The following is an 18,385-nucleotide window of genomic DNA, read 5'->3' as shown; positions in this document are numbered from 1 at the left end:
GTATAGAGTAGCCTCCCAAATACACGGAAATTCTCCAGCAAAAATGTTCTTTGGCCCAGAAGGATGTAGCACGGAGGGCATTGGGTCAATGCTGATCTGCAGGGAGGTCGGTATCTTTGGGAAAGGAATGGGCTTCTCTGCTTGCAGCTGGTTCATGGAACTAAGGTTCTGGGAGGCTCCATGGACTTGCTTCTGATGGCTATGCTGGTTCTTCAGGCACCGTCCTCCTCCTGACCTTGGAACATTTCTGGCTCGATTTTAAGATCTTAAAATATGGTACCAACTTGGTTTGGCTCCCAGGGGCCAGGGTCTCAGGTAATTGATAGGTTTGGGTGTGGTTCTTCAAAAGTAGGAGTTATAATTTATATTTTTAAAAAGAAAGCCTTACTGGGAATTTAAAATACTGTATTAGTCTGCAAAATACCACAGACGGAGTCACTTAAACAACAGAAGTGTATTTTCTTACGGTGCTAGAGGCTGGAGGTCTGAGATCTGGGGGCCAGGATGGTCAGGTTCTGGTGAGGGTCCTCTTTTCCTGGCTTGCAGATGCTCGCTGTGTCCTCAGTGGTCACAAGAGAGTCACCAAGCTCTCCGGTGCCCCTTCTTACAAGAGCATTAATCTCATCATGAGGACGGCACCTCCGTAACCTCCTCTAAACCAAATTTTCCCTCAAAGGCCCCATCTCCAAATACCACCATGCTGGGGGGTCGGGCTTCAGCATGTGAATTTGTGGGGTGGGGTAGGGGACACAATTCAATCCACAGTAGGTGCAAAAGATGTAGTTTGGGAATGAAAAGTCATGATTTGGGCCCAGGTTTTAGAGTATAGGTAAATTGCACCATCTGGTAAATTAATTTTTTTCCCTTTCTCTTTTGATCCCCTTTTCTTTTCAAACACATGTTAATCCCCTATTATGGACTTCTGAACACTCAAGAGCTTCCCACTGAACTTAGAATAAAATCTTCGCTGCTGAATGTCCCTAAGAGGCCCTCTGCAGACTTCTTTGACCTCCACTGGTCACTCCCTCCCCCCATCCCTCCACCTGCTCATTAGGCTTTAAACATTGGGCTCCCTTGAGTCACCGCAGACCTAGCAAATGTCCTGCCCTTGCCAATGGTGTGGTTCTCCCTGCCTCGTCTCCCCTTCTGGGCCCCCTCCCCTCTACCCCTTTCCCAAACCAGCTAATGCCTTCTCATCCCCAGAGAGGCCCTCCCTGGACCCCGTCTAATTAGTTCCCTCTCCTAGCACCCGGGAACTGGAGGGCGCCCCATGCCCTCATCATTATTAATCATTACCTTTTTCCTTGTGTGTTTTAATGTTTATCCTCCATCTCTTCCCACTGGACCCTGACCTGTGGGCAGGGAGAGAGGTGGAGAGAGGGAAGGGGTATCTGTGGCACATCTCTCCAATCCCAAAATGTTTGGGAGGGCTTGCTCTTAGATAAAAGAGATTATAAAAGTGAAACATACATAATATCTCTGGTGTGTCCGTTTAGAACAATCCAGAGACTTGAGCTGAGTGTTTGCGATGCGCCTTTCTCCCTGGGAACCGGTTGGTCTGTGCTGAGGCTTTGACACAGTTCAGGGCTGGACGGTCAGAGAAACGAGAAGGGAATCTGAACTTGCAAGTTTCCGGGGACATGGGGCTCGAACTTGGCTGTCCTTCTTCCTGTGCATTTCCCTCCATATACCCAGCCTGTATTTTGATAGGCACAATTCTTTTTTCTTTTAGGTTTAGTTATTTACTATTTTGAGAGAGAGAGCACACAGGCGCGGCGATCAAGGGGGGGGGGAGGGGCAGAGAGAGAGGGAGAGAGAATATCCCAAGCAGGCTCCCCACCATCAGCCCAGAGCCCAACGCGGGGCTCGAACTCACAAACCACGAGGTCATGAACTGAGTCCATGTCAGACAGACGCTCAACAGACTGGGCTCAACAGACAGGCGCCCCGATAGGCACACTTCTTCGTGGAAAGCTATTCACTTGATTGGATTCCAAAGCCCTGTCATGAAAAGAAGACAATCACTTTCACTCTCTTTCATTGGCATTTTTGTTAGTGGGAGTGAAGCTCGATGTAGAGGCAGGCGAACTCCCCATGAACATGATATTCCACAGGCTGGTCTTCCCATGGTGCCAGAGTGGGCACCCGGACCCATCAGGCATGGCTGCTCAGACCAGTCCAGACCAGGCTGAAGGGTGAACAGAAGGCTTCTCCCAGCCCCTCAGGCAAAGGGATCGACCCCTAGGAGTCAATGATGCCCACCCCTGCCTTCCAGATGGTTCTTCCGACAGAATGGGGAGAGTGAGTGTGAAGGTGGGGTTCTCCATTAACAGGGCCTCGCTATGTGGGGGTGGGGTAAGGGGGCCTGACCACTTTTCCCACCCTTACCCTGGATTCTTTAAAAATAGGTTTCAGGGGCGCCTGGGTGGCTCAGTCGGTTGAGCGTCTGACTCTTGACTTCCGCTCAGGTCACGATCTCACGATTCATGAGTTCGAGCCCTGCATTGGGCTCTGTGCTGCCAGTGCAGACCCTGACTGCGATTCTCTCTCTCCCTCTCTCTCTTTCTGCCCCTCTCCCACGGGCTTGCTCTCTTTCTCAAAATAAAAATATAAAGTTTTAAAACATAATAAAGATAAAAATCGGTTTCAAAAATATTCTGTGGGTTCATTGGCAGTCCAAGCAGAAACCAGTTCTGGGTAGAACCTCTCCCTCTCCTGTTTCCTTCCCCTGTTCTCCCGTCGGGTTTCTGAGAGAGGGAGGAGGTAGGGAGGGAGGCAGAGAGAGGGAGAGGAGAGAGAGAGGGAGAGAGAGAGCTGGCTGTGAGGGAGAGGGACCCAAAGCTTGGTCTTCCTTCAAGTCCCAGGGACTCTGGCAGATACCTGAGGGGGGTCCCGGCTGTGGGAAGTCTGAAATCTTACAGTTTGATTCCCACTCACTCCGAAAAGTCATCTGCTCGCTAAAATAACACAAAGCTGTTTAATTGTTGTCTTTGTGGAAAATTACATGACTGTCATCAGCTGTTGCTTCTGGCGGTGCTTTCTGTTCTACTGTAAATAAATGAGGTAACAGATTTAAAGAAACAGGCTGTATTTACATACTTGTGAAGCGGCCTCCCAAACCAGCTGCCTGTGGTATTCAAGTACACACAAATGAGACTGGTGGTATCCTGATCGCTGGGTCCCCTGAAAGCCTTAAAGTTGGGGGTGGTAGGAAGGGGACATGAGAAGGGCGCCTCCCCTCCTGGGAGAATGTGCCCCTTTGGTGCATTTGAGGGACTTCAGCGGGCTGAAGTGGAATCCGCAGCCCTTTTCTGGGCGGTTCTGGCGCGAGGGCACGTGTCTACACCAGAGGCCACTTCCGAGCTAGGCGGTGTGGGGTGCTGGGGACACAGGGAGAATCTTTTCAACCTGGACAGAAACATGCCGGGATCAGCGTTTCTTGGAAGGTGTGCAACCAAAGCTTCGTCTGCAACGTTTAAAAAAAAAAATTTTTTTAATGTTTATATTTGAGAGAGACAAAGTGCGAGCGAGGGAGGGGCACAGAGAGAGGGGGGACACAGAATCCGAAGTGGGCTCCAGGCTCCGAGCTGTCAGCACAGAGCCCGACGCGGGGCTCGAACTCACGAACCGTGAGATCCTGACCTGAGCTGAAGTCAGACGCTTAACGGACTGAGCCACCCAGGCGCCCCTTCTTCTTCAGTTGTCGGAAGTCGCAGTTCCTCAGTCATTGGATCTTTCCGACTCCGTTCACTTTTTTTGAGGTAAATATTTAGGCAGGGATTTATTAGAAGTTCTTTCTGTTGAGGACATTACAAAGATTTTATCAATCAAAGAAGAGAGCAGCGTGTCTTAAAACATAAGAAAGAAGAGCCCCCAAGCAAATTACATACAGAAGTATCTAGAGATAAAAATGAAGCTAAGAGCTCGTTGCCAATTATACAAAGATTAGGAAGGAGCAAAAGTGGAATTTCGTTCTTGGTATATATTATAATCAAGTATTAGCTTATTTGCAGAATGCTAGATTTTATAATCTACCAAGCTGTTTTGCTGGGAGCAATGGCATGTCATCTGAGGGGTACACAAATAAGTAAATTACTTGAGTTATAATGACTATACAAGCAATGTCTTGCCGGTAGGTTATACATGTGTATATATGTACATATACGTGTGTGTATACATGTGTGTATATATATACATATATATATATATATATATATATCCAGAAAATTTGCCAGAAATGCATGTATTTTATGCTTGTTTCACAACCCTATATATCTCCCCCTCCCATTCTATTGAAATCTTAGAACATGAATAACTAAATATAATGAAGTTTCCAATGGAGACCACCAACCACAAGACCCGCCCCCGTTCTGCACGCCACTGCACGCCACTTCCTCCTGCATTTGTCTAAGCTGGGACCCAACAGCACTGAACATGACCTTTACAAGAGCAGAGCTGCAGGCTGGCAGCCCAGTGGCATCTTCCAGCACCCTTTCCCTTGGGACTGGCGTTGGAAGATGATCTCCGATTCCCTCCGCGTACCTTTCTTCAAGGTCCCCCCTCCAGCTAAACCTATGACAGCTCTAGAGCAAGGAAACCCCCTCCAACGTCTCCCCTCCCCCCCCCCGGAAGTGCTCCTCATCTTTGTCCCCCGATGACAATTCTTCTCCAAATAGCCACAGGGTTTGAATACCTTCTTAAAGATACCAGGATGGATGTTTTACATACAGTTTCACTGAATCCCTACCACCCACCTGAACAGAAGTATTCCAGATTTATACTTATGGAAAACTCATCCAGGAGCACCCAGTAACGTTCACAAAGCCCCACAGCTGACACACGACAGAGTCATTTTTCTGAATCAAGGCAAAGCTTTGCCCCTCTGCCTTATATATCACAGATGGCCTTCTAGAGCTGGGTTTTAAGATATATCTGTAGATAACGTGTATCTCCTACCAAAGAAATCAGACAATAAACAAACAGATAAAAACAAAAACCCGTGAGGCAACATGTATCTATCTTTCTGGAACACTTAACGGTATTTACCCAAATAATCAATATGTACTCAGTTGGCGTCAAGATACTGATTTGTTAAGAATTTTAAGCTTAACGTACCTCTTGTATATGTGTTGTGTTCTTTTTTCACACTTGGACATTTCACATGTAGGCGATGATGTGATAGGATTGTAGGGATCCTAGGGAGACTCATCTCTGACTCGTGGTCCCGGCCACCATGGCTGCTGGACCCAACCTCCTAAGTCTCTCTCTTCCCTGGGTAACAAAAGTGTTTTTTAATCCCTTTGTGTCCTCGTCTACCTAGTGACACAGTGCTCTCACTTGACTCATCCTCTCTAAGATAGCCTCCCCACGTTGCCTGGGGATAGGATCATATGACAGCTTAGGTGACACCACCTGGCATTGAACTTGAAATCATTCCTACTATGAAATCCTCAGTTGTGTCTGTGGACTATGAAGACTGTTTCATGTGAAACAAGCCAGGGACAGTAACCTCTGTGGTTCTAGCTGGCATCCCCAATACTTCCCCTGTGAGGGTGGGTAATTTTCTGCCTCGAAAAGTATGAATTGACTGTGACTTCCGCTCTATGAGAGTTTCAGTGCTAGAAGCCTGACGTCCACTCTGGTTTCTCCAAGCTTTGTTTCTTCCACAAGGATCCTTGTGTGTATAGAATCTGGAGAGTCTGCTTCGATATACTGCAGTTTCCTTGGAGGACCCCCAAAATAGGATCCATTAGGGCCCATTTTACACCGATATCTTTCTCATTTGTCGTAATATCTAACTCATATAGCATCGTATCCATATGAAGAGACCTATGAGATAGATACTAGAGCTAACTACGTGGATGTGGACACCGAGGGGCAGGGACGTTACGTAACTTGCCCAAGGTAACATAGCTAGCTAGTGATGGCAGCCAGAGGTTTAAACCCAAGCAGCCTGGCTCCAGAGTCTGTGTTCTTAACCACGGTCATCAGAGCACCAGTTTGCTTTAAAAGACTCATCACCCAGTAAGGAAAAGTAGACAACAAAAAGGAGTGATCAGCATGCTGTCAGCAAGCTTCTAGAAGAGTTCCATTTTCATCCCCCTCCACCTTCCTTTGGGGGTTAATTCCATTTGCCGACCTTCAGTGAGGGTTTTCCTTCAATTTCTGGAAAGTGCTCACTTTCTGGGCTAGCATGAAATGAAAAAAGCGTGTGTGCGAAAGTGCTGTCCATCCCCAGAATACGGAAATCTCTTGCTTGTAGATTCTGCATTTGGATGTGGTTCTTTAATTTGCCGCCTAGAGTCCTGCTTCTGAATCACATTACAGAAGGCTCCTCTGTTTCTAGGACGGCGATAGTCAACACGGCAACAGGAACTGAAACAAATCTACCAGGAGGTTTCCCACTCACACTGGGATCCATTGCTTCAGCGGGACGGTCGCCTTGCTGTTGGGGGAAACCAAGGCGACCTGTATTCCTACATATTTTTCTCTAGGGGTTGGGTATTCTTGGTTGTTGCCATTCGGAATCAAAGTGCTGACCATGCTCATTTTGGCAGAGAACCTAGTTTTGCCCATAAGGTTTGAAATGTTTGCCCCCAGCAATGGTGCTCCTGCCTAGAAAATATTTGCATGGTTAACTGCAAGCAATTGTGTGCATAAGAAGATCAAGATCGCTCAGCCCAGTGGGGACTGGGGAGGCGTGGGGGGTGGGGGCAGGGATGGGTGTAGAGCACTTTTATTTAAAACACCATCCTCCTCTGGAAAAAATAAAATAAAACCAAACAGGAAGTCAAAAACTATGCAGTCGTTATTGGGAAAGCTAGGGCCAACAAATGAAATCAGATATATTTGTTTAGGCAGGATAGGGAGCTATTTGTTTTCTTTATGATAAAAGTATATTATTTCAGTGTTAAAACTGCTCAGATATGTTTGTCCCTGGTTCTTTTTAAGTAAAAATTTAAAAGGAAAAGCTCTGGAATATTAGCTTCCTGATCGTTGTTTAGGGTCTTCTTTTTTTTTTTTTAATTTATTATAATTTATTGTCAAATTGGCTACCTATAACACCCAGTGCTCATCCCAGTAGGATCTTTATATTAAGAAATTTGGGGGAGGTGGCACCTGGGTGGCTGGGTCGGGTAAGAGTCCAACCTCGGCTCAGGTCATGATCTCGCAGTTCATGGGTTCGAGCCCTGCGTCGGGCTCTGTGCTGACACCTCAGAGCCTGGAGCCTGCTTCGGATTCAGTGTCCCCCCCCCTCTCTCTCTGCTCCCCCACCCCCCACTAGTGCTCTGTCTCTCAAAAATGAATAAACTTTTAAAAAATTTAAAAAAAATTTTTTTAAAGATCTTTAAAATGGCAGTTTCCCAAAGTAATAGATGTAGAAAAGTGCTTACCATGGATAGTTGTTTTCAAGTACTTTATTTTTACTAAGCAGTTTAATCCTCAAAACAGTAGTGTGAGGTACTCTTATTGCCCCTGTTTTCTATCTGGGGGAAAGAAATTTGCTCGGGGTCCGGAAGCTAGTGTTGGCGGTGCTGGCGCTCAGACCCAAGGCGGCCGGCCTGAGGACCACACACAGCACTTAGAGTTCTCGCGAAATGCAGTGCAGACGATCAAAGGGAGATAAGGACAAGGAGGGTAATGATTGTGGGGTAAGAAGACATTACGTATCAGATGCCTGGCTATATATCAACATGCTTACCTAGGCTGCTCAGACCACAGCCCTGTGGGCAGGTGACATTATGTCCACTTTACAGATCAGTAAGCCGAAACTTAATGAGGGGCAGTGATTTGCATCAAGACTCACTGCTCTGATGGGGCAGAATCAACATCACACCCTGGGTCTGTCTGCCTCTATCAACTGCTCTTAACCACCAGCTACTTTGTCTCTACTTTGCTTGTCAGTTATCCTGCTGTAATGTTCTTACATAGTGAAGGACCAACAGGATGGAATCAAAGCTCCTCACTAGGTGATCAGGCAGTTCAGCCTCTAGTGATACATGGTAGCGTAGGGTCCGGGGAAGGTGGTTGGAAGAGAAAACCATATCAGCCTTAGTCTTCCCTCTCCTCCTTCCCCGGCTTCCAATTCCAATTCCCTAAGAGAAGAAAAACCATCCTCCCCGCAGACATCTCTCTGAAGAACCACCACGGTGAGATTCGACCCGTTCATTTTGCCGGAAGCTCCCTCCCAGGAGAGTTGTGTAACTGCGGCATGTGGATGTGCATGACCCATAGGGGGACTGATGCTGAAGCTGGTCAGCAGACTGACGAGTGAACAGGAGGCGATTTCTTCGTACCCCTCAATGTGAATTCCCTTGTCCAACTAATGTATTTGAGTCCGTGGTGTTTCCTTTTCTAGCCTCGTCATCTTCCAATATTCTATGAACGGAGTCCCCACATGGCTGCAACATACAACATACACGTAGTTTTACACGTGAGCACCCCCTGTGAGTCGGAGCCTTCTGTGTCTGTCTGTCTCACATTCCCTCCTCCCCTCCCCCATGGGTTTTTTCCCCCATTAGGCAAATGCAAGGCCCATGCCACCTGTTAGCATTACATCATTGGCTCCCCAGAACACAGTTGCACCAAAGGCCTTAAACAAAGTAGTTCTTCTTGTATTGTTTGTACTCAAAGAGCTGATATCATGCCAACTGATGTCATTGTATGTCTTTGTGTAACTGCTATGGCAACTGGGCAGGTGGGGAGCCTCCAGCTGATGTCATTGGGAAAGGAGGTATAGAGACAGAATTTTAAAAAGCTGTACGGTGCTTTTTTTCTGTGTGTGGGTTTTTTTTTTTTTTTCTTTTTTGGCATGCGTTTTTTTTTTTTTAAACTAGCCGCTTTTAAGACAAATTACAGCTTGAGAACCCTAAATAAGAACAGAGAAAAGTCCCCTCCCCACCCCTTCGAGACTTCTTTTGAGTTTATTTGGTTCTTTCCTCTCATCTTAGATGAAAAAGTGTAACGACTGCCTTTTTCTTAAGGGGAAAAACAAAGTGAATTAGGTTCCCATCACAGAATCAGTGTAAATCATTTACTTGGATTTTATGGAGGCAAAGCTGAGCAGATTTTAAAATAACTCTTTAAAGTCTCTTTCGTGGCATTTGTGATGGTAACAGTGGGTGATTTCAATTTGCTTTTTTTTTTTTTTTTTAAGTTGTCACTAGTGAAGTCTTTCTGGCTTTCCATTTCCTCTGTCTAGTTGACAAATAATCTCTTAGGGCCCAAACTTTTTAATCATGATTTCGTAGCAGAGTACGCTAATAATATGTAAGGGCAGAGTTTAATTCTAGAAATCCACCAAAATGACTCTGTAGCCCCTGTTTTCCTTTTTGAAAAACAAAGATAGGTTTTGACACTTACAGATGAATGAAATGACCATAATATTACCCTCTTTGAATGATCTTTGTGTCATCGCTGGGCCTTGATGAAAATATGACTTAGCCTGTTGTCACGCCTGGCTGTGTGTGTTTGGGGCAAGAACAACCTGAGACTGTCTAGGTTGTGGCCTGGAGATCCCTGCCCTAGTTGCCAAAGATGAGACTTGAAATGGAGGAGGGCATATGTTAGGTTCAGAAAGTAGAGGACAGATAGACTTCCTGTGTTTATTTCAACACAACGGTATCCTGTTCACGCTTTGTGTTTCCTGCCTTATCTCCTGAAACTATCAAGACAGATGTAAGGCCTGTATCAGGAGGCATAAATGTCATGTTCCGGAGGCTTTCAGCTTCTAGGAGGTCTCTAACTTCCCCCTCTTTTTAAAAGGAAGGCCAGGGTATCTGGTTGTTTGATTAGAATGGGAGCCCACACGGCGGTAATCATATCAACTCAGGTTTCATAGCCCTTACACGTATATCATGTAATTCGACTGTTGTAACAATCCTTTGGGCTTAACCATGTGTGCGATGTATCTAACAAATATTAAAGGAAAAACTTAAACGATACTCTGCGATCCATACATTTCCTAACTCAAATTCTTTTTTGCATGGTCCTTTAGCTTTTCCTCACGTGTATGGTGAATGTTTTTGGATTGGTTTTGTTTTGCTCAACGTTAAACAGAAACAATTTCTTTGTTTTCAGATCCCTTTCACAACTTTCAATGGCTGCATCACATTCCCTGGGATGAATATATTAACTTTTCCTTTTTTTTTTTTTTTTTTTTTGTAATTTGTTTCGGTTCCTGGCCTTTCCTATAAAACAATAATGCTGTGGTCAACGTCTTGCCACATCTAGCTGGATATGTTTGGTTAGGTGATTTTCTTAAGATACATTCCCATAAGTGACGCTGCAGTTGTTGATGGGGACGTTTGCACACTGCCCGTGTGCATTCATTCCAGACCCCCAATCATGCTCGGGGGTAGATGCCATTACCCTCAGTTTGCAGATAGGGAACCAAGGCACAGAGAGAGAAATTAACTTGCCTAAGTCACAGAGCCAAGAAGTTGTGTTACTGGGATGATAGCCAAGGGAATCCGGGCCTTCCAAGGTCCCTGTTCATAGCCACTTTGCCATGTTGGGAGCAAACTTCTCATTCTGGGTTAGGTAAGCATATGGAAGAGTGCAAGGCACGTGCCTCCAGTGCCTGGGGAGGTCGGCCATGCTTTCCCTGGCTCTCGAAGTACAAGGTTCTATGTAGGCCACTGAGCATATGGCTCTTTGAAGCAGATCAAATCTGCTGCCAATAAAATTGCCTGATGCTGCACGGAACTCTTTCCAGGGGAACATGCCACAGTTTGTAGAAAGAGCACATTTCCAAAGTACTGCCTGCCATGGGATCATCTGAAGCTTGTCCTGGATCTCCAAAAGGACTCGCATTGTTGTTCTCTCTCTCTTTCTCTCTCAAGTTTATTTATTTTGAGAGCGAGAGAGAGAGAACATGGGCAGGGAAGGGACAGAGAGAGGGAGGAGAGAGAGAGAATCCCAAGCAGGCTCCCCACTGTCAGTGCAGAGCCCAGTGGGGGGCTTGAACCCACGAACGGTGAGATCGTGACCCAAGCCCAAATCAAGAGTCTGACACCCAACCGGCTGAGCCACTGGGGACGCCCCCGGGCTGGCACTTGGGGTCCGATTTTATTTTCTAAGAGATGCCTAGGCAGCAAAGCATAGTTTATTTCCCGGGGGGGGGGGTGGAGGGGGAGGGGGGGGACGGTGGCACCTTCTTTCCGCCGGCTCCGAAGTTCTAGAAGTGGTCACTCTCACCTTCTGTGTGTCTGCTCCAGGTGGACTTAGCAGTTTTAAGCAGAACCATGAAAACCTCTGTGACAACTCCCTCCAGCTCCAGGAGTGCCGGGAGGTGGGGGGCGGCGCGTCTGCAGCGTCCAGCGTGCTACCTCAGTCTCTCCCCACCACCCCTGACATCGAGAACGCGGAGCTGACGCCCATCCTGCCTTTCCTGTTCCTCGGCAACGAGCAGGACGCTCAGGACCTGGACACGATGCAGCGGCTGAACATAGGCTACGTCATCAATGTCACCACTCACCTGCCCCTCTACCACTACGAGAAAGGCCTGTTCAACTACAAGCGGCTGCCGGCCACCGACAGCAATAAGCAGAACCTGCGGCAGTACTTCGAAGAGGCTTTCGAGTTCATTGGTAACTATCTCCCGCGGGGGCGGCTCGTCTTCAGCCTTCCTTTCCCCCTCCAGCTTTCGCTTTGATAGCGAGTCCAAGGTTGATGCTTGGGCTGCAAAAAAAAAAAAAAAAAAAGGCGGCTCAGAGGTGTTTTCAGGCCTCCCCCACCTGGACCAGCCAAAGTATTCTCCCAAGTCATGGCCCACGGAATGCATGGGAGCCCCTGGGATGGGTTGTAACGAATCGGTGATTCCCTTTGGTCGGGATCTGGTCAATCAGAAAGCTGCATCCTTGTGGTTCTCCAGGAAAAAGACGGTAGGGCTTGGCGTAGGTAGGTTCTGGCACGTCATTTCAAAAGAAGTAACAGGGAGGAAAGCATAGGAGGACAGAGCTGCTGCCATGGCCATCTGGTCGACCATGGCTGTGGGTGCCTTTCGGGAAGTGCGAGGAAAATGACACCGCCTCCAAACTCGCCCCCACCTCCCTTACCTCAGGTTAAATGAATTTGCAGTCGGTATAGCTTCTCTACATGAGGTTGAGGCACAGGTAGCATTTGCTGAAAGGCCGCTTCTGAAGAATGTTCTTCAGGAAAGCGGTGCTGTAGCGAACATCCTCAGGTATCACATCGGTGCGGAGGAGAGGGAGGAGAGCGGAGGGATGAGTTGGTTTTTTTCCCCTTCTACTTGCTTTGTGTCAGTTCGTAGACACGGGGTAGCGGAAGCGTATGAACATGTTAGCAAAATGGTACTAGGTTTCATGAGACAGCTTACCCCAAACCCGCTAAAGTAGGAAAGATCAGGTTGTGTAGCCTAAGCAGTTCCCAAGGAGGGGAATTCTAACCACAGCAGACTTTAGTCTCCAGAAGGAGGTAATTGCCAGCCTCACCCTGATCCCAACGGAATCTTTTGCTGCTCCCAGAGCCTCGAACTGTTTTAAGGCTCTAATGATCATTTGGGGGAATACCTAGCCCATAACCAACAATTTTTTTTCAAGTGACTCCAGCCTTCATTAACCACAAAAAGGTGATTGAGTTCTTTCCCTAAATACTGTAGCAGGTTGTTACTGGCCTCTGTCCCAGGAAGAATGCACTCATATTTGGTGATCCTTTTTCAGAAAAAAAAAGCCCTGGGTCTGATAGGTTTGCTGTGGATTTGGCGGTTCTGGCCACATCACCCAGCTGTTTTCCTGGCCGATTGTGCCTTCAATGCAGGACCATGGAATATGCAGTCTGGAAGGAAATTCTGAGTGGTCCCTGAACTCAGAAAAGTAAAGTGACTTCTCTAAGATTATAAGAATTTTAGTGGCCAAGAAAGGACCAGAACGCAAGGCTCTTGACGCTGAGGCAGGAGCCTTTCTACAATATGCTAGGGCGATGTTTCCACTGCTCAATTGGTTCCTGAATGGCAACACTTGTGGATGCAAAGGTGTCTTAGATATTTTATTCATAATATTCGAGTCAAACCTTGAGACCCGAGGAAGAAATGTATGTCACCAAGTTGACGAGGAACTTTCCGGTTGATATATGGTGTTATGACTGCAATTTTATCTGATTTAATTCCAGTTGGGGGAAGTTAAGAGATTGTTTCCCATTTAAGGAGTAGCATAAGACATGCTTGTTCCAACAGGATTTCAATCCAAGCACCTGCATTCCTTACAGGTTATTCAGGCTTATCTGATTTTTTAGAAGGAAAACAAAGCAAATAACAACTAGCATTTAACCTGAAGAACAACTCAGCATCACAGCCTGCAGAGGCACAATTTCATTTTTGTCCTTGTATCATTAGATAACCTGAAATTGTGTAGTCTTGCTTTGGGGAAAACAATAGGCTTTATAAACATAATAACATTCACTGAGAGTCTCATATAAACTGAGCAGAGTTTAGGGTTTCACGGTGCCAACTTATTTATTCCTAAATTGGGGGATATTATTCCCAGATTCCCTGAGCCTTGTTAGTTAGTATTATTCCCATTACGCAGACAGGAGGATTGAGGCTCTCGGGAGTTAGGGGATTCACACGCGGTGTTCATCTAGTATGCCGTGAAACCAGTGGTCAAACCTAGCACTTTGCAGCATATTTTCCTACAACCATGCTTCGCAGTCTTGGTGTGGAGGTGAATAAATAGCGTGTGCTGAGGAGCAGAACCTAGAAAAGGGAGCTGCTTTCTTCAGCTACTGTCATCTAGGAGAAGTAAGCTTCATTCATAGATGTTTAAGATGGAATTTTGTGTGAGGTTTCTTTTCGCAGTTCGCCGGAGGGTAACCCATAGAAGTGGTTTAAATTAGGGGAGCCTTGGCTGGCTCAATCAGAAGACCATGCCACTCTTGGTCTAGGGGTTATGGGTTCGAGCCCTATGTCAGGTGTAGAGATTACTTACATAAATAAATAGACTTTTTTTTTTAAAAAAAGTGGTTTAAGTTAGATCACTCCTCTTTACACCCCTCCTCTACTCCTCATCTAATTGATATCCCTTCAGAGAAACTTTCTTTGGGATGCCTTTTGGTCTAGAATTGTCATTAAGAATCCATGTAGGCAGTGCCCACAAAGCTATTCTCCCAGGCTTCTAATATATCTGAAAACTTACAAAGTATTGCTTCTTTCAATCGTTCTGGGTCCTGGACCATCACTAGAATTCCTCCATCTTGCTCCCCATCGCCATGTTGGAACAGCATACATGGATGCGGGGAGGGATTGGACAGTCACACGTAGGTGATGCCCCCTGTGCCCGAGCACTGCAACTCTTTAGCTACATTTGCAACAATAGACTTTTCTGGTAAGAAGCCGCACATAGCAACTTTCTCGTTGCGTTTTGTTTCTTTGGCCTCGGAGTTTAGCAGGACGGAAACCCTCATCGATTTAACACCAGTTCCTACAGATCAATCCTATAATAGAAAGAAAGAAATGCAGGGCTTTTTTTTTTTTTTTTTTTTCCCCTGTCTGTCACAGCTGGGACGGACATTGTTAAGAACACTAGTGTTGAAAAGCGACACAACCTTGAGATCGGAATTAACATCCTTGATCCAAAGGGTGTCCTTCATCAGTGGCTTGCTTCACGGGCAAGTTAGCTGTGTTGTGACTCTGGCTGTAAGTAGGTTGTCACCACCTGTGATGTGAACGGTTCCTTTAAATGATTGTTTTACCTCGTCCTCTCTTTATTTATTGTTTTTTAAGTTTACGTATTTATTCTGAGAGAGAGAGAGAGAGCGCACAAGTGAGGGAGGGGCAGAGAGCAAGAGAGAGAATCCCAAGTAGGCTTCATTCCGTCAGTGCAGAATCCAGCGTGGGGCTGGAACCCACGAACTGTGAAGTCATAACCCGAGCCGGAGTCGGACCCTTAACCCGCTGAGCCACTCGTTCTCTCTTTAAGTATAGACGTGTGGCATCTTATTCACGTTCATATTGCTGTCAGCCAGTTCTGGAGGTTGTGCCATAAACACACACAATTAACTAGCAAATTATAACTGAGCTCTACAACCGCTGGAATTTATTCTTTTCTCGACAAAATATAGCCTTGTGACGTCTGGATAAAAGCTAATCTCTCTTTTCCCATCTCTCCCTTCTTTCCTGCACCTGTTGCCTCCCTCCCTTTTCCCAGAGGAAGCTCACCAGTGTGGGAAGGGGCTTCTCATCCATTGCCAGGCGGGGGTGTCCCGGTCCGCCACCATCGTCATCGCGTACTTGATGAAGCACACTCGGATGACCATGACTGACGCTTATAAGTTTGTCAAAGGCAAACGGCCAATTATTTCCCCAAACCTTAACTTCATGGGGCAGTTACTGGAGTTTGAGGAAGACCTGAACAACGGTGTAACACCACGGATCCTTACGCCAAAGCTGATGGGTGTGGAAACGGTGGTGTGACAGAGGTCTGGATGGAAAGGATTACTGTTCTCCACTAGGAGACGAAGAGAAAGGAGGATGGATTCTGTCTTTTTCTCTCTTTTTCTTTCTTTCTTTCTCGTTTTTTTTTTTTTTTTTTAGATGGGGGTAACGTTTGTGAATGGAAACAAAACTTGTTTAAAAACTCTTTATTTTTAACAAGTGTGAGAAGAATTTAACTTTTGATGCCCATTGAGATTTACTTCCCATGAACTGACGAAGCAGGGAGGCTAAAGGAGTAATTTTTTTAAGCCAACAATAAAAATATAATAAAAGCTGTTTCTTCCCCCTTTTCCTTTTAAGCTATTTGTAGAGTTTATGATTAAATAGTCTGTGCAGGTTCATAGACCGAAGATACTACTACAATTGCAACAAATTAAAAAGAACCAAAAGGAAGCGGCAGAAAAAGACATCGAATCACAAAGGCCCGGCATCTGTCTGGGTCATCCACGCAGAAAACAAACACCCAATCAAACCAAGCCCTGGCGTGCTCACTGGTGCAAAGAGAAAAATCAGGGCAACTTAAGTGGTCTAAGAACCCTTCACATTCTTTAAAGAGACAAAAGATACTGTTGATTTTGTGTGTTTCATACTCTGGATTATTTTTCCCCCCCTCTTGGGTTTAAGAGATTTTTTGAAATAGCAAGGGACTGACCATGTTACCATAAGCCTTTACTGGCTTCTTGTGCAATAATACGGGGTTTTGAGTGTGCAAACCAGTGAGAGCTGGCAGCCAAATAATAGGCAAATAGTGTAAATTTGCCAGCTTGGAGATAGAAAGGAATTCAATAAAAATCAGTTACTTTCCTCCCCACCTTTTTTCCTTTATTATTATTATTATTATCATTTTTTGGATTTGATTCTGGTTACAGTGCCATAAACCTTGTTACATATGTATATCAGAATGTAAAAAAAAAAAAAAAAGACAAAAATTTATTTAAAAATATTTTTCGCAAAAAACAAAACAAAACAAACTTGATGTGTTTCTGTTGATTGTGTAAAAATTTATTTTCATTATATAAATGAAACTCATTTGGGGATGTGTCTTTTTTCCTCAACTCAGGTTCAAGCATCTCTTACCTCCGGTACCTTGTGTATTTAACATAATTTGGAAAGAAACACATGTTTTTATATGGGGAAAGAAAGATGAGGAAGGGAAAACATTCTGTGTTCTCAGGGCGAAGCGCAGAGAATTAGCAAGGAACCCAAAGACCCCCGGTCACCGCCGTGCCCAGTCGTCACCCCCTCTTCTACCAACGAAATTCTCTCCAAATTAGGGGAAATGTCAGGTGAAGTCACCTTTGAGGTTTGGGGGCGGGGGTTCCACTCCAGCCTTTGAGTTTTGATGATCAGGTCGCTGCTAGATTGATTAGTTAGAATTCTGTGATCTTTTGCAGTGGCGATCTGATAAATATGTGTGAGCATCTGCCATTTAGGGGTCTTGACGGTCCCTCCCCTGCCCCATTGCCACTTTCTCACTTGGCATCTTTGGTAACATTAACCACAGAGAGTACAGAGCAGCAAAGTGCAATTTCCTGCTCTTTTGACAGCAAACTGAACTCAGCTCCCTGGGTACAGTGGCTTTCCCATCACACCTGGTTAATCCATAGCTGGTATCCTGGGGGTTCCCAATTCACAGAAAAGAGGGTGTCGGGGGAGGGGAAGAACACGATCTCAAGGTTTTCTGCGTTTTATTAAAAGACATGTCTAGAGGGAGCTGGCCATAGGGAAGAGTCACAGCAAATTGGAAACATGCCTGGCGTGAGTCGCCGAATCGAAGAATCCTGCCATGTCCTGTTCTAGATGACTACGCTTGACGTATTTTTGTGAACACTGCTTAGAACTGTTGTAACAAACTATTTTTGCCATTTATTTTTTTAAATAGCTTTTCTACTAGAAGTGAAAAAGAAAGTGAACACTGGATTTAATGGGAATTAGCTGAGAGCTGTTTGAATTATTTTTACTACGAAGTGTTAATCAGGTGAAAAGTAAATTTCTCTTTTGGTGTTTTCTCTTCTTCAGACTAGTACTTTTCTTGGTGTCAGAACATATTTAAGGAGTCAAGTTGTTATATAATTAGTGATTTAAAATACATGGTGATTTCCTAGGCGTTTCTTTTTGTTTACTCTAAATCCAAAAGTTAAATTTCTGATAGAGTGTAAGGCTTTTTTCCCTTTATTTCTTTATCTTTTCTCCACCCCCCCCCCCTTTTTTTTGTAACAAAACAAGGAGAAGAATCAATACAATTTCTCTTCTTTAGCTACGTGGAAATGATTGATGGTCTTTGAACTTGATGATTTTGAGAAAAAGACTGTCCTGGGGCCCACAGGAATCCTGCCAACCCACATACCAAGAATTCTGAGAGACCCAGGACTTTTTTGCTAATCTGTTTTGAGTCACTTAGCCTCTATTTCTTCATGAGGAATGTTAACCACTTCATGAAAATAAAGTGGATTAACCCAACTATGGCTCTAAAAACCAGACTTCCCAGGTTTCTGGGCCTTGCTAGGTGCCTCAGCTGACTGGGAAAGAATTGAGTGTTGTCTTCCTGAGAAAGCAGACCTTCTGACCGACCAGTGCATGCGTCATTCTCAGCATCCAGCAAGGGTTGCTTTGTGCTGAATGGGTGTAATGATTTAATAGCAGGAGTCTGTTATGTACAGATTCAGCAGATACAGCTGCCATCGTTAACCTTTAGTTGAACAGCCCAACGGGTCTAGCCCCTCGATATACATTTATTACAACAGTTGATACTTTTCCAATCAATGCATATTAACCAAGAGATGGAGGTTGCATTTCTTTTTTTAATTTTTTAAATGTTTATTAATTCTTAAGAGACAGAGCATCAGTGGGGGGGAGGGGCAGAGAGAGAGGGAGACACAGAATTTGAAGCAGGCTCCAGGTTCTGAGCTGTCAGCACAGAGCCCGATGCGGGGC

General features: G+C 45.4%; 1 protein-coding gene across 1 annotated transcript in view; it reads left to right on the top strand.

Annotated features, from left to right (window-relative positions):
* DUSP10 (dual specificity phosphatase 10) overlaps positions 1 to 17,558 on the top strand; it is a 41,019-nt gene extending 23,461 nt beyond the window's left edge. Inside the window, exons 3-4 of the mRNA XM_058700033.1 lie at positions 11,220 to 11,591; positions 15,165 to 17,558. Coding sequence (XP_058556016.1) covers positions 11,220 to 11,591; positions 15,165 to 15,430 — 638 coding nt within the window. The 3' untranslated portion in view covers positions 15,431 to 17,558. The remainder of the gene's footprint in view (positions 1 to 11,219; positions 11,592 to 15,164) is intronic.
* The last annotated feature ends 827 nt before the right edge of the window (positions 17,559 to 18,385 follow it).

The sequence above is a fragment of the Neofelis nebulosa genome, chromosome 15 (assembly GCF_028018385.1).
Source record: "Neofelis nebulosa isolate mNeoNeb1 chromosome 15, mNeoNeb1.pri, whole genome shotgun sequence".
NCBI classification, from domain to species: Eukaryota; Metazoa; Chordata; class Mammalia; order Carnivora; family Felidae; genus Neofelis; species Neofelis nebulosa.
The sequence above is the reverse complement of the archived record's forward strand: the minus strand, read 5'-3'. Positions and strand labels throughout refer to the sequence as shown.